General features: G+C 52.7%; 2 protein-coding genes and 1 long non-coding RNA gene across 3 annotated transcripts; all 3 read right to left on the reverse strand.

Moving 5' to 3' along the window:
- Positions 1–9,711: 9,711 nt before the first annotated feature.
- Positions 9,712–12,555, reverse strand: LOC136474270 (wall-associated receptor kinase 5-like). Its single transcript, XM_066471856.1, has 3 exons — positions 11,425–12,555; positions 11,172–11,342; positions 9,712–11,061 (listed from the first exon to the last, which is right to left on the reverse strand). The coding sequence occupies exons 1-3, from the start codon at positions 12,359–12,361 to the stop codon at positions 9,869–9,871; spliced, it is 2,301 nt and encodes a 766-aa protein (XP_066327953.1). The 5' UTR covers positions 12,362–12,555; the 3' UTR covers positions 9,712–9,868.
- Positions 12,556–13,955: 1,400 nt separating this feature from the next.
- On the reverse strand, positions 13,956–14,548 carry LOC136475361 (uncharacterized). Its single transcript, XR_010763167.1, has 3 exons — positions 14,386–14,548; positions 14,172–14,273; positions 13,956–14,063 (listed from the first exon to the last, which is right to left on the reverse strand). It is a non-coding gene; the product is annotated as an uncharacterized lncRNA (long non-coding RNA).
- A 4,285-nt stretch (positions 14,549–18,833) lies between these two features.
- On the reverse strand, positions 18,834–20,086 carry LOC136474271 (transcription factor MYB30-like). Its single transcript, XM_066471858.1, has 2 exons — positions 19,716–20,086; positions 18,834–19,608 (listed from the first exon to the last, which is right to left on the reverse strand). Exons 1-2 carry the CDS (start codon positions 19,976–19,978, stop codon positions 19,095–19,097), a joined length of 777 nt encoding a protein of 258 aa, XP_066327955.1. The 5' UTR covers positions 19,979–20,086; the 3' UTR covers positions 18,834–19,094.
- Positions 20,087–20,785: the final 699 nt, after the last annotated feature.

Here is a 20,785-nt window from a genome sequence, read left to right on the forward strand (position 1 = left end):
GATTCTCCATTGCTTGGAGGAACCAAGACCGAGGGTTTGGTTAGAAATTGCTTGACCATGTCAAGCGCCTCCTGGGCCTCGACTGTCCACTTGAAGCGGTCGGACTTCTTCAGGAGTCGATAAAGGGGGAGTCCTCGTTCGCCGAGGCGTGAAAAGAATCGGCTAAGGGCGGTGAGGCACCTCATGATTCGCTAAACCCCCTTTATGTTTTGGATCAGGCCCATCCTTGTGATGGTTGAGATTTTCTCCGGGTTGGCTTCGATGCCACGCTCGGAGATAATGAAGCCGAGCAGCATGCCCCTCGGGACACCAAAAACACATTTTTCGGGATTGAGTTTGATGCCATTTGCCAAAGTTTCGCAAAGGTTTGTTCGAGGTCGACGACAAGGTGGTCAGCCCGTTTGGACTTAACTACGATGTCGTCGACGTAGGCCTCAATGGTCCGCTCGATGAGGTCCCCGAAGCAGTTGAACATGCAACGCTAGTAAGTTGCCCCAGTGTTCTTCAGACCGAACGGCATTGAAATGTAGCAGAACGATCCGAAGGGGGTGATAAAAGACGTTGCAAGCTGGTCGGACTCTTTCATCGTGATCTGGTGGTAGCCGAAATATGCATCAAGGAAGCAGAGGGTTTCGCACCCTGAGATAGAATCGACTATTTGGTCTAGCGTCGCAAAGGAAATGGGTCCTTTGGACACGCCTTGTTGAGGCCCGTGTAGTCGACACACATCCTCCATTTCCTGCTCTTCTTTCGCACAAGAATGGGATTTGCTAACCACTCTGGGTGGTGTACTTCCCTGATGAACCCAGCAGCCAATAGTTTTGGAGAAAATTCCTCCATTGCCATTGAAAACTATAACAATCTCTTCATTGCCATTCAAAATTACACGTTCCCTTCGTTGCCATCAGTTTTAGATTTTTCGTTCCCTCGTTACCACTGCTGTTACAGACGAGTCACGCCGTGACTTGGCTCTCGTACCCAGCGTCTCCGACGTCCCAGCCCCCTCGCGAATCAGCAAGCCACCGTACGCCAGCGGCCCAACTAGCCCAAGTCTCGGGCACACTTGTGCCCGAACCCTGGAGCCGCGTGGACACGCTCCCAGGAAGCCGCCGCCGCTGCCGCCTGCTGTCCCATCCATGCCTCGGCGTCCATACCAGGAGCCGCAAGATTGCCCCCATCCTCTTCTCTCTTCTCCATCTCCGGCGCCGAGCGAGCAAGTTCGAGCACGGGAGGGCAGCCGCGTCGAGCCAGCCGCTCCGACGCTAGACAAGAACACGGGTGGGGCGGCCTGGCCGTGCGCCGCTGGCCGTGCACGCGGGCGGGCGACCGCGTCGAGCCAGCCGCGCTGCCGCCGGGCGAGCATGCGGGAGAGCGACAGCGTCGAGCGAGCCGTTCTGCCGCCGGCCGAGCGCGCAGGCGGGCGTCCGCGACAAGCAGCCACGCCGCCGCTGGCTGAGCACGCGGGCAGGCGTCCACGACACGCAGCCGCCGGCCCAGCGCGAGGGCAGGCGTCCACGACGAGCCAGCCAAGCCGCCGCTGGCGAGCTCGCGGGCGGTCTACGAAGGGGGGGGCTAGGCGCGGTGCTCGGCCGGGCGAAGGCGCTCCGGCTAGCCGGACCGGGGCAGGTGGTCGGTGGAGCTGCGTGCTGTGCGCTTAGCGGGGCTGCGCTGGCCTGGAGTTGTAAGCTGGAGTTGCCGCGGCTAGCTGGAGTTGCGTGCAGGTGGCCAGTGGGGCTGCAAGCTGGAGTTGCCGCGGCCGAGGAAGGAGGAAGAGAACGTCGGCGGGCAGGCACCTCCTGGAGCCGCTCGCCAGCGCGACGGCCAGGAACCCCGCCGCCCGGTGCTCTGTCCGTTATCCTGAGCCCGCGACGCCTACGTCCTCTTCGCCGAACGTCGCGCCGCGCCAAGCCTCGTCGTGCCTCTGCCTCGATGCCGCCGTGACGTCGTGGGCCACGCTGACGCGAGCGCAACCATCCTCGAGCAGCGTCCGAGCCTTCTCCATGATGCTGAGCTCCACCCCGGCGCCCTGCTGCTCTCCGCCGGGCACGCCATCACCTCCAGCCGCTGCCCTGCTGCTCTTCGTGGAATACGCCACCACCGTCGGGCTCATCATCTTCCACGTCGACGAGCACCAGCGTCCCTTGTACCGAGCTGTCGTCGGTGTCTCTATGCCGAGCAGCTCCGAGCTCCAGCACCACCAGCACATCTTCCTCGCCTCTAGCCGCCTCGACCCGGAGCTGCCGCGTCACGGGAGCCCCGTCGGCACTGCACAAGTCACGCAGACGCAGTAATCCTGATTGCATTTGGTTGGTACTCGCGTAGATACATGCCATTACTACCGTGCTAGAGCCCGGCCGGTGGGTGTTACTGATACTGTAGCGCTGGCAGCTGAGAATTCAATACGCGTTACTAGTACTAGTGCAGTGCAGCGTCTAGGACCTGCATGCTTTTCACGCCGAGGGGGCTGGGACGTCGCAGACGCCGGGTATGGGAGCAAAGTCACGCCGTGACTCGTCTGTAACAACGATGGCAATAAGGGAATGGAAAATCTAAAACTGATGGCAACAAAGGAAACATGTAATTTTGAATGGCAACGAAGGGATGGTTATAGTTTTCAATGGCAATGGAGGAATTTTCTCATAGTTTTGCTATCTCTTCACCGATGGCCCTGCGTTTTTGCTCATCGAAGCGGCGCAGGCGTTGCTTCACCGGCTTGGAGTCTGGGTGGATTTTCAAGGTATGCTCGGTGACCTCCCTCGGGATGCCTGGCATATCCGAGGGTTTCCACGCAAAGATGTCTTTGTTCTTGCGGAGGAAGTCAACGAGCGCGCTTTCCTATTCGAAGGAGAGCGCGGTCCCAATGCGGACCTTTTTGCCCTTAGAGCTGCTGGGGTCCACGAGGACCTCCTTGGACCCTTTCACCGATTCAAACGATTCGGACGACCTCTTCGTGTCGGGCGCTTCTTCAACAACCTCCTCCCTGAGGGTTGCGAGCTCTTCGGAGGCGACGACTACTATCGCGTGGCCGCAGCATTCGACTTCGCACTCGTAAGCACGACGAAAGGAGGTGCCGACGGTGAGAACCCCACGAGGACCTAGCATCTTTAGTTTGAGGTATGTATAGTTGGGGACGGCAATGAACTTCGCGTAGCATGGACGTCCGAGGATGGCGTGGAAGGTTCTAGGGAACCCTACCACGTCGAAGGTGAGGGTCTTAGTCTAGTAATTGGACTGATCCCCGAAAGTGACAGGCAGATCGATCTGCCCTAGTGGTACGGCCTATCTGCCAGGCACAACACCATGGAAAGGCGCTCGGATGGGGTGGAGGTTCGTTCGATCGATGCCCATCTCGTCGAGTGTCTTGGTGTACATGATGTTGAGGCCGCTGCCTCCGTCCATCAGTACTTTCGTGAGTCGCTTTGGGCCGACAATCGGATCAACAACAAGTGGGTACCTTCCCGGGTGTGGGACAGTATCTGGATGGTCGGTCCGATCGAAGGTTATGGCGGATTCTGACCACCAGAGGAAAGCAGGTGTGGCCGGTCCGGTCGTATAGACCTCGCGGCGCGTGACCTTCTGGCGGCGTTTGGAGTCATAGGCCGCTGATCCTCCGAAGATCATGAGGGCGCTATTCGGCGTTGGGAAGGCGTCGTCCTTCTCCTCGGCATTGTCTGTGGGGGCAGGTTCCTTCCCCTGCTCCCCTTTGTTGAGGCCTCTGGACAAGTATTTACGCATGAGGCCATAATCCTTGTACAGATGTTTGGCTAGGAAAGCATGGTTTGGGCATGGCCCCTCGAGCATTTTCTCAAAGTGGTTCGGAGTGCCCTCTATGGGCTTCCAGCCACCCTTACGGTCGGCAGCGGCTATGAGCAAGTTGTCGCCCCGTTGTTTCTTATTCTTTCTTTTGGCGGGACGGTTGGAGGCGCCTTCGTCGGCGTCCTCGTCCCGCCTCGCCTTGTCGTCGGAACGGTCGAATATGGCTCCAACCGCCTCCTCTCCTGAGGTATGGCTGGTGGCGATGTCTAGGAGTTCCTTGGTGGTCCGTGGGCCCCTGCGCCCTAGCTTGTGAACCAAAGACTCACTGGTTGTCCCGGATAGAAAGGCTCCTATCACGTCGGCGTCGACGACATTAGGGAGCTCATTGCACTACCGGGAGAAGCATCGGATGTACCCGTAGAGGGTTTCATCGGCCTTCTGGCGGCAGTTCTTGAGGCCTCATGGGTTTCTAGGATGTTTGTACGTGCCCTAGAAGTTTCCCACAAAGATCTCTGTCAGATTCGCCCAACTTTGAATGGTGTTTGACGGTAGGTGCTCCAACCACGCTCGTGCCAAATCGGCCAAGAATAGTGGGAGATTGCGAATAATGAAATCGTCATTACTCGCACCACCGGCTTGACATGCAAGCCGATAGTCTTCGAGCCAAAGCCCGGGTTTTATTTCCCCAGAATATTTAGGGATGTTGGTAGGCGGTCGGTACCTTGATGGGAAGGCAGCGTTGAGGATGTGTCGGTCGAAGGCCTGAGGGCCTGGTAGGCCGAGGCTTGGGCTCCGGTCCTCGCCGCTGTCGTAGCGCCCGCCGCATCGAGGATGGTAGCCGTGGTGGGCTGCCTCTCCTACGTCGCCGTGGGTGCGCCAGCGGGCATCGATGGTGCTGTGCACATCGCGGTCGTGGCTGAGGTGCTGGTGTACCGGGACAGCAGTGCGCTGCCTGCCGCCTGGCGGTGTCTGGTGAACAGACGCGTCCTTGGTGGGACGCACCGAGGGTGTGCGCTGTCTGGCATCGGGCTCGTGTCATTGAGACAACGAGCTTTCCGCCTGCTGCGCCGTCGCACGCTCGAGCAACGTGTGAATTTCTCGATGGGCTCGGCGATCCTCGGACGTCGCGGCCTCTGGGAGGCCATCGCAGCGGCAATGTTTTGGCTCACCCGAGCGAAGTGAGGGAGGGTCCTGTCGTCGGTGAGGATCCTCTGGTGTACAGTGTGGGCTGTGGCACGCGTGCGCCCACCATCTTCGTGGCGTTCGATCTCGCGATTGATGTCCGCATACTCCCGGACGAGCCCTTGTCTGGCCTCATCGATCTCTAGCTTGCGGGCTCTCAGCTGCTCCATCCTCAAGCGAGATGGGGCCGCTGTCTCCCCCTAGACCTGCCGTCAGGGTTGCTTGTCGGGGTGGCCTCTTCCCCAGAGACGCTTTCAACGTGCCCCTCGGGGGTTTGCGCCATGAAGCATTCCCGAGAAGGGTGATGGCTCCCCCTGCTAGAGTTAGAGCTGGAGGATGATCCTGGCTCCTCCGTGAGGAGCCTGTGGAGAGTCTCCATATCATGTTCAATTGTCCCCACGAACTCGCTGTCCATGGGCGGATGAACCATGCGTAGCGCTAGAAAGTGGCCAGCGGTCGCCGCGGCGTTGCGGAGACCGAACGGAAACGCTGTCGGGGCGCTCCACACGTGGCGTTCTGGAGAGAGGGTGATGCAGCGCGGGGCCTCCTTGGATGACTAGGGTCCAAGAGAGTCGTCGGGCTGGCCCTCAAGCCTCCGGTGGCTGAAGCTGATGGAGGGGAGAGACTGAACGGCCGTGTGGGCCAGCGCCAGCTCTCCTCCCAGTGTGACGATGAAATGTAGGTCACCAAAGCGCACGCGTGCACCCAGGACCCAGCTGATTGCGTGGTTGGCCATCCGAGGCCTGATTTAGAACGCGCAAAGTCCCCTACCTGGCGCGCCAACTGTCGGTGTTTCGTACAAGCACCGTCAAGTAAATTTATAGTGATGTGCGTTAGGCCCGGATGGTGCGTTAAAGGACACAAGATTTATACTGGTTTGGGCTGAATGTCCCTACGTCTAGTCTGTTGCTGCTCGTGTTATTAGCACCGAAAATAGTTCATAGTATGGGGTACAAATGGTCGAGAGAGGGACCGGTCCCAAGACTCTGATGGAAGGGTCGAAAGGATGCCAAGAGCTTGGTAGCAGCTTGACCGTGTGTAATGTGTGTTGTGTTGACAAAAGTTCGTGCCCTTGTTGGAGGAAGCACATCCCCTTTTATAGATGAAGGGGACGGCCTTACAAGCGAGAGGGCAAGGGTGCGTATGCTACCCAACCTTGCTGTTCACGTCTACCAAGCCTTGTTGTCCATTCCGGCGGGTGTGAGAGAATGGTAAGCGCCTACAATACTGTCGATGCTACTGTAGAATGTCAGGATGGCTACAGAGTACTACTCCGCGTAGGGTATGGACTCTGGTATAGTGGTTTTGACTTATGAGCCTTGCCCAGCCTTGCTCCGCATGCCTTCTGGTTCCTATGAGTCCCTGTCAGAGGCATGTGGGGTCGGGGTCCGAAGTAGTGTTGTGGGCAAAGCCTTCCAATCGGAGAGGGCGTCCAGATGCTGAAGTGAGTGCTCCGATCTGGTGGACCCAAGGGGTCGTGACGCGGGCGCCGCTCCATTGGGACCATAACGTGGTGACAGCACATCCGTCATTTGTGGAGGACGCGAGTCCTTTCCTGGACCGTAGTGGTTGTCGTATGTCTACGTCGGGTTCCGTGTCCGAGGGCTGAAGGCGGCGCCTACAACTCTGTAGGACGAAGAGCATGCGCCCGTAACACTATTCAGGCTCTGCTACGCCTGGAAGGGTCTAAAGCACCCATCCCGTCGTTCCCTGGCAGTACTTTTCCTGCCGGGGCGCAGGGTATGGTCCTCGAAGCCGCGGTTGACCCGAACGTCTTGTCCTACTCTGTACCTATCGTCATGAGGGGGCGGGGAGAGGTTGACAGGCGAGACGAAACCAGTCCTTGGACATCGGGTGAGGCGAGGTCCATCCTCGGACGTCGGGCGAGGCGGAGTCTAGCCTTTATCTCTCGAACGAGACCACGCCCAGCCCTCGGGGGTCGGGCGAGGCGGAGTCTATCCCCAAGCCCTTGGGCGAGGCGGAGCTGGCCCTTATCCCTCGGGCGAGACCGAGCCCAGCCCTCGGGGGTCGGGCGAGGCGGAGTCTAGCCGCCCTTAGCCCTCGGGTGAGGCGGAGCTAGCCCAAGGGCGCCGGGCGAGGTGGAACCAAACTCCCGTCATTCGGGCAAGGAAAGCAGCGGCGTCCTTGTCTGTCCGGGAGTTTTTAACGTTCGATGGTTATTGATTCCACCTCCTGGGCTACCCCGGTGTTAGGTCCCGACAGTGGGCTAGTTTCACTAGCTGCTAGTTTATTTTTCGAATGAGAGAAAATTTAGTTTTTTGTTACAGCACAGAATGAATATTCACGAGAAACCGGAAATGTTTTGGGAGAAGTGTTCTCACAAACGGGCCCAAATTAGTTTCACGGGGAATCATCTCTTTGATAGTTCATTCTAGAGTTGGAACTTGGAAGAGAGAAGAAGAATGTCATGCTATACGAACGCTACATTGATTTTACAGGAGAAGCAAGCTTTTACAGGAGAAGCAATCCAGTTGGAGTCACCACCAAACAGGAACTTTGCATTTCCTGCACAGAAATGTTGTGTGCTCCGAGATTCTAACCCAACCCGTTTAATCTTTGCAACCATTTGTCACAGTTATCTGTTATCTGTATATTACGAGGATGCTAGCAGGACCTGTGCTGTTTCCGGCGCGCACCTGCACTACTGGTGGACCTCATTCGGACGAACACTTCGTGGTGTTGCTTTTGTTTGAGCTATGCGTCAATCAATCCTGATGAAGCGAATGGAGATGCCTGAGAGATAGATAGATCTGCCAATCTAGGCAGACAAGAGATACGAAAGCGATAGTAGACAGGGACTCCTGAACATGTAATGTGATCTCTCTCGAAACAATATATTCCGAGGATCCCGCCGGCGAGCAACCATGCATTATTTGCCATCACATTCCATTATTTGCCATCACTATTTTGGTGCCATGCCAACATAGTTTCGAATCTTCATATGGGAGCATGTATACTTCTGGCACATCCTCAAAAATTATGGGAATTACTTATTCCTCTTTTTTCATAATTTATTTAAAGATTATAGTGTACCAGCCTAGTAAGTTTATGGACTCAAATATGCATTTGAGAGTTCATTAGAGATCGGATGACAATTTTTAGATAACTGAAGATCGGATGACAATAGGACAAAAGTTTGAGTGTATTCTAGTCAAACAAATATGCACCCTCCATTTATTTTGATCTAATCCATCAAGTCGTGCTCCTAATACATAGGCTGTAATTTTAAGACACAAAGTGATAAAAAGTCTGTAGATAAGTTTGGACCCAGGAAAGAGGCAAATGACCTGCATACCTCTGTGTCTGTCATGGTTACTGGACGCACAGAGGTTACCACCGCTGCTTATGAAATGATAAAGCTATTCGTAGTGGAGGAAAGGTGTAATTGATTTCTATAGGCATGGGACCTGTGTAGCTGGACTTAACGACACTCTTTCTGGGACTTGATTTGAATGCCAAAACGACTATAAATTTGGACGCAAAAATTGGAACGTGAGGGTTAATTCCAAGCTAGTACTAGCTTCATTCACGCTTGAAACAATTTTTCCATAGCTGTGGCTCCTGCACTGACTTGTCGGGGCGCCCCGCGCTACGTACCACCAGTCCACCAGATCCGCGCGCGCATTGGGCGTCAACAAGACGGGACGGCGAGACGCGCCCCCTTGGGACCAGGTGCGCTTGCACCTCTTCTCCCCCGGGCCCCGGCCCATGCGCTTTCAGGTCCGCTCGCATCGCAGGAGCATGCAGGGCCCCCAGCGTGACTGTCGCAGCGGCGGCGGTACCGCCTGGGCCCCGGTCGCGTCGCGTGGACGGGACCGGGCCGGCGCCCCCACCGCTCGGCTCTCCGCGGTCGCGGTGGTACTGTCGGCAACGCCTGATTGGACTGGGCTTGAGGAAATGGATGCATGATTGGATGGGAGCTGGGCGTGCAGTGCAGCTAGCAACATTGGCGTTTCTCAAAAAAAAAAAAAAACTAGCAACATTGGCGATAGAGAGATGGAGCTACGACGGTGCTTCGCTGCTTGCTTCATCCGCTACGAATTACAGTCCGGAGTCATCAGATCAGATTGGCAAGAAAAAAACATTTTCAGGTTGGCATGTTCTTGCTTAAATCCAAGCGAAAGGGAACCAGCCGGGGATGTATTGATGCAAAGCTTGCTGTATTGAAGTTTTTTTTTTCGTATGTGAGTATGGTGCATCGATCGCCTTGGAAAACAAGCATGGTCATTATTGATGAGATCTGGGAGCGTTACAATGCATATTTTGAGCAAGGCCCACAACTTGGAATGGCGTTGCAAAACATTTTTATTTTAGACTCCCCCTGCGCCTCAAACATAAATATGTGTGCAGAGGTGATTTATTTATTACTAGATGAATACCATGCGCGTTGGTGCGGGAGCTTAAGAAGTGGTATCCTGTGATCTGTGAATACAAATAAATTTAATCATGCAAAGATGAAGTGCAAATTTTCTAAGAAAATGTTACTTTTCAAATAAATTATTTGGTATCATAATTAATATAGAATCTAATTATACTTATTTGGTATTATAAATATTATTATTTTATTATATAATTCTGATCAAACTTTAGATGCTTTGACTCTCGAAGAAAGTTGAAATGGCTTATAATTTGCAACGGATGGAGTACCAAAATACGTAGAGCAACACCACATAAGTGGTTCTCCATTTAGCAGAAGTGTCTCCAAATGGGGTTGACAATATGAGTCATCATCACAACCACTAAAGGTTACTTTGTAGATCTCCTCTTTTTTCATGATTTTTCGTTGAACTAGGAAATGATTCTCTAAGAAAATTATTCAGTTGCTCAAATTGATTTCGTATAATGAACTCTGCTGACTGCTGTAGAAGTGGTATTAAGAATCAGGTGGATAGCTGCCTTTAAACGGGCTCTAACGTGGAGACCTAATTCCAATGTACGCAGTATCAGTAAAACTGATATTCCGACTGGTACTAAGTTCTATTTCTGAGGCCGTGCTCGGCGATCCACCAAGCAATGCCAGAATCTCCTCGGAGTTCTGGCGACCCCAGGGATGCTGGGACCACCTACTCAGCCTGTCTAGCTCTTCCGCGACCTGCCTCATCGACGGCCTCTTGTCGCCGGTCATCTCCAGGCATTGCTTCGCCAGCTCCGCGACCTGCTCGAGCAGCTCGAAGCTATGCTCGCCCTTCACCTGCTCGTCCAGTATCTCCTCAAGGCGGTCCTCGCCAAGAACCAGGAGGAACTGCGACGAGAGGTACTTCTCCTCCTCGAGCTCCTCCAGGTTGAGCGCCTTGCGGCACGTCAGGAGCTCGAGCAGGACGACGCCGAAGCTGTACACGTCGCTCTTGTCCGTCAGCTTGCACGTCCTCATGTACTCGGGGTCCAGGTACCCGCAGGTCCCCTGCACGAACGTCACGAGCTGGGCCTCGTCCGTCGGCGCCATCGCCGAGGCCCCGAAGTCGGAGACCTTGGCGGTGTAGTCCTCGTCGAGGAGTATGTTGGACGTCTTCACGTCGCCATGGATGATGGGAGGGGACGCCCAGGAGTGCAGGTACGCGAGCGCCTCGGCGGCCTGGTGAGCGATCCTGAGGCGGAGCGCCAACGGGATGCGTGGCACGCCGCGGTCACGGTCACGCCCGCCGTGGATGAGCCGGTACAGGGTGCCGTTGGGGATGTACTTGTACACCAGCATCAGGACCTCCACCTCGAGGCAGCAGCCGTAGAGCTTGACGATGTTCCGGTGGTTGATCTGCGACAGGATGAGCATCTCCTTGCCGAACTCCTTCTTCTGCCGCTCGTTGGACAGCCGGCACTTCTTGATCGCCACGGTCGTGCCGTCCTTGGCGGTGCCGCGGTACACGGTGCCGTTGCCGCCCTTGCCGATCACGTTGCGCTCGTCGAACTTGTTGGTCGCCACCTCGAGCTCCTCCTGGGTGAAGAGCGTGAAGGACAGGCCCTGCCTCGACTTCATCTCCTCGAACAGCAGGAGGCCGCCGTGCTGCTTGAAGTACTCGCTTTTGATCTTGGCGAACCGCCTCTTCTCGTGGATCATGTAGAGGCAGGTCGCCGTGACGATCAGTGCGACAACGCCACTAGTAACACCTTCAGGAAGAGAGACTAGGTCATTACATTATCTGCGGTGGTTGGATCATCTATTCAACTTAATTAGCGTTTGCAAGAAACAAGAAAAAAGGAGACGCGTGTGTGCCTACCAATGGCGATCTGCCACCCGATTTGGGTTTTCTTGTCCTCGCACGTTCCATTGTAGGCGTTGCCCGTCGTCTTGTCAGGACATGCGCAGTAGAATGACCCAATAGTGTTGATGCAGGTACCAGGAACAGAGCACGGGTAGCTGAATCTTCCATGTTCGCACTCGTTAATATCTGCAAAAGCAAAATGTTAACTTGGCCGCCATCCCCAGCAACAACGAAGACCATGGCAGGTAGGAGGATTGAGGAAGAGCACCTTGGCAGCCGTTGAGCAGGTAGGGGTTGCCGTCGTATCCGGCGGAGCAGTTGCAGAGGTAGCCCCGGCCCTTGCCGTACTTGGAGTCGATGCACTCGCTGTTGCTACTGACGCACGCGTACGCCGACGCGTTCCGCTTGGCCTCCTCGCACGTCTTGTTCCCGATGGCCCAGTCGAGCACGAGCGGCACCTTGCCGTCGTTGTCCGCCATGAACGCGTCGGTGGTGACGTACGTGGTGCGGAAGTCGAAGGCAGCGGCCTCCAGGAGCACGGCGTAGCTGCAGGGGCTGAAGCTGGCGATCCCGGAGGTGTTGAACTTGTCCTCGTAGGAGACCCGGTACGCGTTGAGGTCGCCGGGGATGGCGGTCTGGCAGCACCCGACGCCGGCGCAGGAGCCGTTCTCCAGGCGGCTCACGCCGGGGCACATGGCCATGCACCCGGTCATGTACGTGTCGGGGCTGTCGTTGAGCGACTGGATGTAGGCCAGCGAGTTGCAGCCGATGACGGTGAACCGGTTCTGCGCGTCGTTGATGCGGAAGTTGGTGATGGACATGTTGTACCACCAGTTGTGCTGCTCGTTCATCGCCCGCGTCGTGGCGTTGTAGCACCATGGGTTGATGATGTTGTAGATGCGCAGCTGCCCCAGGCGCACCGACATGTTCATCACCTCGATCTTGTAGTTGTACAGCCGGAGCCGCCCGTCCTCGCTGCGGTTGCAGGTGAGCCTGAACGTCCAGTCCCCCGTCTCGAGGTGGCACCCGGGGCCGACGCCGAACGGGTACGGGATGTCGATGTCGCCGCACCGCCGCAGGCATGTCGCGTTCGGCTGCATCGCCGCCGCCGCCGGCCGCGCCCAAAGGACCGACGCGGCGAACAGCGCAAGGATCATGGTTCTTGCGCTCTCCCGGCCTCTCGTGGCGGCGTAATTAGGAGGCATGGCGTGTCTGGCAGGAGCGCTGTTAACATAGGGTGATTATATTGCTGTCTGAACTAATCGAGGCTTTAATCTGGCCACATGCTGCGCTTATTTTGAAGAGATCAAAACGCTGGTGTTTTCGCTCGCACGCGGGACGAATTGACTTCACTACACGATACCGACAGGTACGTGGGAAATTTCAAAGGAGACGCCTCTTTTTCTGACGTGGCGCTGCTGTAGTCGATGCACGTTGATCTTCAGGCTCAAGATACAGTCAGTGCATGAGTGGGCATCGACAGCGATTGATTGATCACTCATCTCCTACTCTAAAGATGAGGTACTGGTTCATCGATCCTTTAGCTCCGTTTGACGTATGAACAGAATCATGGAGGTACTATGTATTTTTGAAACATTCTAAAACGAAAGCGATAGTAGTACCATCGTCTTCACCCAGTTGCTTTCGTTTTTCACTTTGGGGGGAAAATACTTTGGAGTCTATAGTTGCACTTGTTGACTCCTGAATGGAAGTACACAACTCTTACTCCCTCCTATTCCAAATGTATACCATTTTATTTATACTAGTGCAGTTACAGCGAAAATTTGAAACGTGGAGGAGACACGGTAACTAATACGGTACTTAGGCATATATTTAGGATATATATATATTGCATATGTTGTTCAAGTTTGGTAAATGCGGTCACTGATAAGCATATTACATATGTTGTTCAGGTCTGGAAAAAGCCGGCGGTGATGCATGGAGATATACAATCTATGCTGACAGTGTGTATAAAGATGAGGTATGGAGACATATTTTTCATGAACAGGAGGGTTTCTTGTTTGGTGGTAGTTTGAAACCCTCTCGAGGCTTATAGGACCGACATAGTAAGGAGACGACGAGGATCTTCGAAATGGAAAGCGAGCTCTTCCGCATGTCGCAAAATATAGAATCCACTCAGAAGATACCGTGTGATGAACCACTCATATAAACCTGTAAAATTTATAAGACGAAGCTGAAATTTAAATAGAAAGTTATGACCACTCTGATAATCTGTAGTTGAAAGAATTTACAGCCTGTTCGTTTGGCTGTGGCTTGTCGTAAACGATTGTAAATTTCCAGCCGGAACAGTATTTTTCTCTCACACAAACCAGCCAGTAGTATTTCTTCACGAACCAGCAACGATACGAACCAGCCAACCGAATAGGCTGCTACTCACCGAACACTTTGGCAGTCTTAAAATGACATATCTTTCTCTTGTGTCCATGAGTCACGGTCAAATATATATTGCTGAACCAAAAAATGGAGAGCATGTAAAAACCTGAAACCTATTCAGGAAACGGCAAGAGAACCAATTCTACAATTAGAACTATGTACCAAAGAAGCAAACAACAGAAAGGTGTACATATAAAAAACCTGAAATCTATCGAGGCTATAATAGGAGCATCAATTTCGGTGCTCGTCATTACGTGCTTTATCTTTGAAATTTCAATCTCTTCTAAAAGCCTACAAAATCTGTAGACGGTTTTAGCACATGCATCCTCAATAGACTAAGTCACTAATCAAATGAAAACAATGATTGGAAAATAATTATTGCATTATTCTATTAGTATCCACTACCTGGTGATGTAGTCAAGCGCTTCGCATCCATTGTAAGATTATTGCTCTGCGTGTTCATCTACCTTTTATCTGCCTTTTTCTCCGATGGGATCATTCTTAGGAAATAGTCTACAAGATTTGGAATAAAGAATGAAACATGACCCGTAACTCATTATTTGAAAACATAATAACAGATACTTATTCTATAAGAAGAGTTGTATAGAAATCAAGGAATACCTCGATTAAGTGGGACGCATCGCACTGATGGCAACCCTAATCGGCACCTCCATCACCGAGCTGATCTTCCACTCGCCGGAATCGACCTCCGGTCCTCCACGCCTGGATCAAGAAGAGGATTGAGGAGCAGGAAGAGGAAAGGTAGAGACGTCCTTGGAGTTGGAGCCGGTAGTAGTGGGACGGGGAGACGAGATCGATCTACAGATGAACTCACCTCCTCGGCGTGTTCGCGGCACTCCACCTCCTCGAGCAGGCCACCCGCGTCGGTGCGCCGCTGAGCCTAGGCCAAGGCCGGTTCCACGCCGAAACCCTAGGTCGGCTTGACGGCCGCGCCAAAGACCGGCCGCCCAGGCCGAGGATCCGCTCCGCGGGGAGGAGAGGCGGAGGCGACGGCAGAGGGTGGAGCGGCGGACGCCACGGGAGAGAGCAACGCGAGGGAGATATTTTTCTCCCCACCAGCTGTACGGTGACACGCGGGACGTCGACAGTAGAAGCCGGTGAGGGTGAACTCAGATCGTAAAAATAGAATCGAAGGGTGAAAACTTTTTCTACTATCGTGGATGGCCTGAGGAGCGGCTGAGCTCTGCTGCCTTAATAAGAAGAGATACTACTAGTGCACAAGCATTAACAAACTAGATCAACTGAAAACTTTTTCTACTATCGTGGATGGCCTGAGGAGCGGCCGAGATCCGCTGCCTTAATAAGAAGAGATACTACTAGTGCACAAGCATTAACAAACTAGATCAATTGCAATTAGTGTCTTTTGTTCATAGTACTACATTCAAAAAGATGATTCAATGAGCCACCAGTAAAAGATGCATACTCCAAGTAGTTCTGTGAATTTAGAGAAAATTTGGGAAAACTAAACTTAGAGCATCTTCAATATATATATCGGCGCAGCTAGCACTCGGATGTCCGGACGGACGCCCGCCTCTGCACGCAGCTCCGATCCCATTCAAGCGCACCCACCGCGCCCGTCATGTCCCCTGCGTAACAGAAACAGGAGCACGTCTGTCACGCCCACAACACCTACGACATCCCGCTGCACCCGCGCCCACGCGTCACCCAGCGGCATCCCGTCTCTGCTGCACCCTCTTCCCCCGCATCATGTCTATACCCCACCGCACTTGGTCTCTACAGCGCCCCTTCCCCATATGCAACATATACATCACACCTCTAAAACATATTTATATAGCTAATGTAACATTCATGTACAACACTTGAAACATGCATATGAATCAATTGAAACACATGAAAAACATACTTGCAACATACACTTCCTGCGCAACATCATCTTTATGCTTGGGCAAGTGGAGGCTCGCCGGCATGCGGAGCTCGATGGTGGCGGCGGGCGAGTGGATGCTCGTTGGTGCGGTAGCAGCGCGCCGAGCTCGCTGGTGCGGCGGCGGCACGCGGAGCTCCTCCCCTCGTCTATTTGCTGGAAGCGTCTATCGTGGAGGTCGGCAGCGGCGGCACGCACGTGGAGTTTGCCGACGGTGATGCGAGCGGAGCTCGCCGGGGCGCAACCTCCGCCCCCGGTTTTGACATCAAGCTTGTCACAGGTGGCCTATTTCTCTCCGTGTCACACATATGGGCTGTTTCTATCCGTGCTTCAGAAGAAAAGAATGGATCCGAGTGCGTGGGGAATGAGTGTCCGTCCATCCAGATGCCCCGAGGCATATCATTATCGTATATATATCTTTCCACCTCCAACTGCTTCTATATACGTATTTCAAAGAGTTAGCTCCGTTCTCTATTTTTGGCTGACGAGAAACAAGAATGGAGAATGACAATATTTAAAGATGTAATTAAAGAAACTGTTGGAAGTCTATTTTTCATCGAAATCTCTATTTCCATCAACTAACACGAAGGATATGAAGTGTCTTTTAGAGTTGCTCTTGCGGATATTTGAATAAATCCGTTCTAAATTATAGTTCGTTTAACTTTTTACCCTAAGTTTGACCACTCATCTTATTCAAAAATTTGTGCTAAATATCACTTCTTTTGTTGCGGCTTGCTTTATTAACAAAAAGTTCTTCAAGAATGACTTAAATTTGACTATGTTTGCATAAATTTTTTGAATAAGACAAGCGGTCAAATGTGGGATCAGAAAGTCAAACGAATTATAATTTGAAACGGAGAGAGAGAAAAAAAAAAAGAGTAGCGCCTTGTATGAAACAGAAAAAAAATAGCCGCCATGGGTACCAGTAGCAGATGATTCTTAAAATGGTTTTTTAGCTGTTCCGTATAAACAACTATGGAATTCAGCTTATTTATCCCAGCGCCTAGTCAACTGCAGAGTAGGTAGAGGGGCAAGCACGGAGGTCTCAGTTACTGTCTGAACATCCATGATGCTATCAGACTTGATCCACCACTTTATTCCACCCGCATGTCTGTGCTCTACTGCATGCGCCCCGGCTGCTTCTTCGAAAACGTTTTGACTATGACCCCTTCAGGTTTTTAATCAGAAATTCAGAGAGTCTGAATCGGACGTGCAAACCAGCGGTGAATTCGACCTGTAGAATACAGGCGCCCGAGAAGTTGTGCAGCCCTAGACTAGTTTTACTGGCATGTCAAAATAGGTTTCTAGGGTAGAAAAATGAAGGAAGCTTCACCGGCACTTCACCCGTGTCATTGTCGCCGTCTGGACACTATAGGCAAACAAAACAACACTTATCCTGAAACCATGGCCATCGTAAAGCCCGTTTTACCATCGATCAACAAAGCAACCATTTGCCTTTTTTCAAGAAAAAGATAAGACAAACAATCGTTTGAAAGCATCATCAAAATTCCAAATTATAGTGGATGGGATTGTCAGGCGGTGACGGTTTCTTTGGCCCGTTTGAAAAAATAAGCCAAAACACTATTTCGACAGATTTGTTGTGAGAGAAAAACGCTGAGAAGCTTTTAAGGCACACGTGGGCCCTCGGTGCTCCGTCAGACGCCGAAACGTCCCCGCTGTCTGACGTGTCAGTGTCTTGAGCTACAGCAACTTTGGACAAGAAGAAAAAGAAAACAAGACCAAGAATGGCCCAGCCGCCGCCTAGCCTCCACGTCCAGGTCGCTGTAGGAAAAGAAGAAGGGAAAAAAAAACGAGGACGACGACGACTAGGAATGTAGCAAAGACCAAGATTGGCCCAGCCGCCTAGCCTTTTTCTGCCGATTCGACCTTGGGATGGGAAAGGCTCGGAGGGGAGGAAAAAGAACCTGGGCCAGCAGCCTTGTGGGGATGGGCGGGCGGCGGGCTGAAAGGACGGACAACGGCACTCTTGTGCTTGCGACGAAAGGGCTTGGTTAGGCCCAGTTCCACTGGGTGCGAAATACAGTAGTGGGCTACTGGGCCAAAGAGTCCGAGGGACAGCCGGCAAGCCCGCGGGCCCTCACGGATTAACACTCTCCCATTCAGCACGGTGACTGAGGCCCAGCCGGGCGGTGCATACGAGTGAAGCTGGGCCACCGTAAGAGCCCTGAATCTGGAGCTATAAACTGAAGTGAACCAGCGTGATCTTATTGTCATTTTTTTTTTGCTTAAGTCTAAATGGTTAAAGCGACTATATAACTATGGGCACGTTTAGCAGGGCTCCTGCGCGTTTGCGAAAAAAAAGCTTAGCTTTGTAGGTTGCTAGTGCTGCTTGCGTATAACATGCCAAAATAGCCGAGCTGGAAAGTAAAATATTATTTTCTATGTAATTCTAATGATATAATTGAAAGTATATTTATAAAGCAACTCGCATTCGTTATTTTGGATCGAATAATATGCTTAGCATTTTGGAAAAAAAGGGCCAATACAAACATACATTAAGATTTGCTGAACAACTTCTGAATTGGTGTCTTGAGCATATATTGTTGCGTGCGTTGGCATTTCCAGAAGGGCAACCCAAAAAAATCTAAACCAAATTAGAGTAGAAACTAGTGATTTACGGATTATGGACTTCAAAATATGTAAATTTGGAAGGAAGAAAACAGAGTCATAGGCACAAAAAGGAAGAGAGTATAACATTCTTCCTCAAGATCTCCTTATTTCATAGGAAAATGAGAAAGTGGAAGCTTTGCGTATGTGCATCTAATAATGCAAGCTGGGCTCCCACAAGAATACAAGATTGAATTTATGTACCGCATTTAGACTCCGTTTAGCACATCCCTAACTTCTTACTGCAGTTCACGAAAACTAGAGCCAGGGAAACCGCAAAAATAGCAGTTTGCCAATGATAACACCCCATTCGCTTAAACTTATCAGCTTGGCTTATCAGTCATAGTACATTATTTTTCTCTCACAACAAATCAGCTTCAGTCGGCTTATTAGCATGAGGTTTCGCAGACATTCAAAGCCAGTAAACATTTTATTTTATTTTATTTTATTGTGAAAACATTCATCAATTGTTATAATTGTCTTTTAAGACAAGCTTTTTGATTACATGAGGCCGTGGCCTGTGGGCCATGAGTCTCAGAGGTAGAGAAACAGCGGTTGGAGAGTTCCTCAACTTGCTCTGGCTGCGGCCGTCGGCTCTGAGGAGACGCGCAGGGCCGCCTCCGCATGGCGCATGTCGGCCATGCTCGAGGCACGGCTACTTGGAGAATGGAGACTCGGAGACGGCTGCTACATATACCCTAGTCTCGACAGCAAAAATGGACGAGGGACAGAGAGAGCAAAGGGGGATCGGAGCTGGGTGGTTATGGACTTGTGGTCATGTAGCCGGGGCCCTCTGGATAAAGGTTGCGGCGAAAGCACAGCTGCACAGGTGACAGCAGAAAAGGGACACAAGTGAACACCGCCATGATGAAGCATAATTATTTTCCGCTGCACAAGTTTTCAGTCAGATATACATCCATCCACAACAAAGATTAAAAGAATTGTGAGGCCAAGAATATCATCAGCCGGTCGATCGAGAGGAAACCACCACCTAGGCGAGGTTCGTTTCCTGCCTAAATCTGGGGCAAATTCTGCATGTCGCTGGCCTGCATGAACAGCTTGAGCCAGAAGTCCATGTCGTCGTCCTCGTTGGTCGACGGCGCCGACGACGACGCGCCGAAGGTGCTGCCCTCTGCCTGCATCCCGGAGTCGTCGGAGCTGTCCACCGTCATCGCCAGCGTCTCGGACCAGAAGCTGTCGTCAATCTGGTAGTCCTCCTCCGAGATGGTGAAGCTGTCCGCGTTCTCCATCGACGAGGCCGCCGCCGAGTAGTCAGTGGTGGTGCTGGTGGTCGACGTGGACAGTGACTGCTCCGGCGACACCGGCACTACGTCGCCGGTGGTCGGGCCCTCGAGCGTCGTCGGCACGGCCTCCGGCTGCTGCTGCTGCAGCTGCTTCTTGAGCTTGCGCTTGGGCGCCTGGCTGGCTGGCTTTGTAGGCTCGAGGTGCTTCTTGAGGTGAGTGTGCCAGACGTTCTTGATCTCGTTGTCCGTCCTCCCCGGCAGCCTGGCAGCAATTGCCGACCATCTGAAAATCACACACAAATGAGCTGTTTAGTGCTTATGCTCTTTGATTTCTCGCCGTAATTCACGAGACAACAAGTGGCTGATTGGGGCATCAAGATAGATAAGCACCTGTTGCCGAGCATTTGGTGGAGCTGGATGATGGCGTCCTCCTCTTCCCGGCTGAAGTTGCCGCGCTTGATGTCCGGGCGCAGGTAGTTGATCCAGCGGAGGCGGCAGCTCTTGCCGCAGCGGAGCAGGCCCGCCTGCTTGGGCAGCGCGCGCCAGTTGCTGTGGCCGTGGCGCTCGATGTGCGCCACCAGGACCCTGTCCTCCTCGGGCGTCCACGGACCCCTCTTCAGCCCCATCTTCTCGCAGCACGGCGCGCGCCCCATGTCGTCTCGATCTGCCGACGATTAACGTCCGTCCGTTCGCGCGCGGCCTTGCTTGCCGGGTCCTGGCGAGAAGACCGAGCTGGGGAGCTTGCTGTGTGAGCTCGGGCTGTGGCTACCTCTGCTGTGTGGACTGGGACGGGGGGGGGGCGGGCTGGGCTATTTATATGGCCCCCGGTGAGGCGGTGCCGCGACGAGAGCGGACGGGGCCCGCTGAAAAGGGCAAAACCAAACGTGGTCAAAGCAGGGAGCTTCCCAGTTTTTTCGGCCCGAGCGTGACACAAGGAACAGGGGATGGGAATAGTTTAAAGGCTACGCTTTGAATTCGTTCATTTTTTTGAGCAGTTTGCTTGGATCGCGTACGTGATTCGGCGTTGCTTCTGTCGTCGGTTCTTATTCCTGGGTTTCTTTTGTACGTTGTGCTAGCGTACTTTCGTACCCTCTGCAGTCCAGTGTCGGCTTAAAGTATATGGGAACGGGAACGGATGTGAGCATGTGTTTCCTGTGATACGAGATACCATATCATATGATTTTCATCATAACAAAAAGCTCCGTTGGTTGTGACGCCCAATGATGTGAACATGACATATCCATTCCATATGCCAAAACTTTGGTTCTCTCTGTGACTATATCACGCGTACTTTATTGTTTGGCCTCAACGCGTGTTCTACGATCTATGGGGTTTAATAGTTTTTAATAAGAGGTATAAGATTAAGGTCTTGTTCGCGTGCCCTTAAATCCGGCTTCGATCCGCTTCTTTTTTCATCCGGAACAGTGTTTTTCTCTCACAGATTCATCCAGATTCCTCCA

This window comes from Miscanthus floridulus, chromosome 8 (assembly GCF_019320115.1).
Source record: "Miscanthus floridulus cultivar M001 chromosome 8, ASM1932011v1, whole genome shotgun sequence".
Taxonomy (NCBI): domain Eukaryota; kingdom Viridiplantae; phylum Streptophyta; class Magnoliopsida; order Poales; family Poaceae; genus Miscanthus; species Miscanthus floridulus.

Coding starts and splice junctions, on each gene's coding strand:
- LOC136474270 (XM_066471856.1), bottom strand. CDS start 12,361: ATGCCTCCTAATTACGCCGCCACGAGAGGCCGGGAGAGCGCAAGAACC. Junction 11,343..11,424: donor CCTGCTCAACGGCTGCCAAG/GTGCTCTTCCTC, acceptor TTGCTTTTGCAG/ATATTAACGAGTGCGAACAT. Junction 11,062..11,171: donor CGGGTGGCAGATCGCCATTG/GTAGGCACACAC, acceptor CTCTTCCTGAAG/GTGTTACTAGTGGCGTTGTC.
- LOC136474271 (XM_066471858.1), bottom strand. CDS start 19,978: ATGGGGCGCGCGCCGTGCTGCGAGAAGATGGGGCTGAAGAGGGGTCCG. Junction 19,609..19,715: donor CACCAAATGCTCGGCAACAG/GTGCTTATCTAT, acceptor TGTGATTTTCAG/ATGGTCGGCAATTGCTGCCA.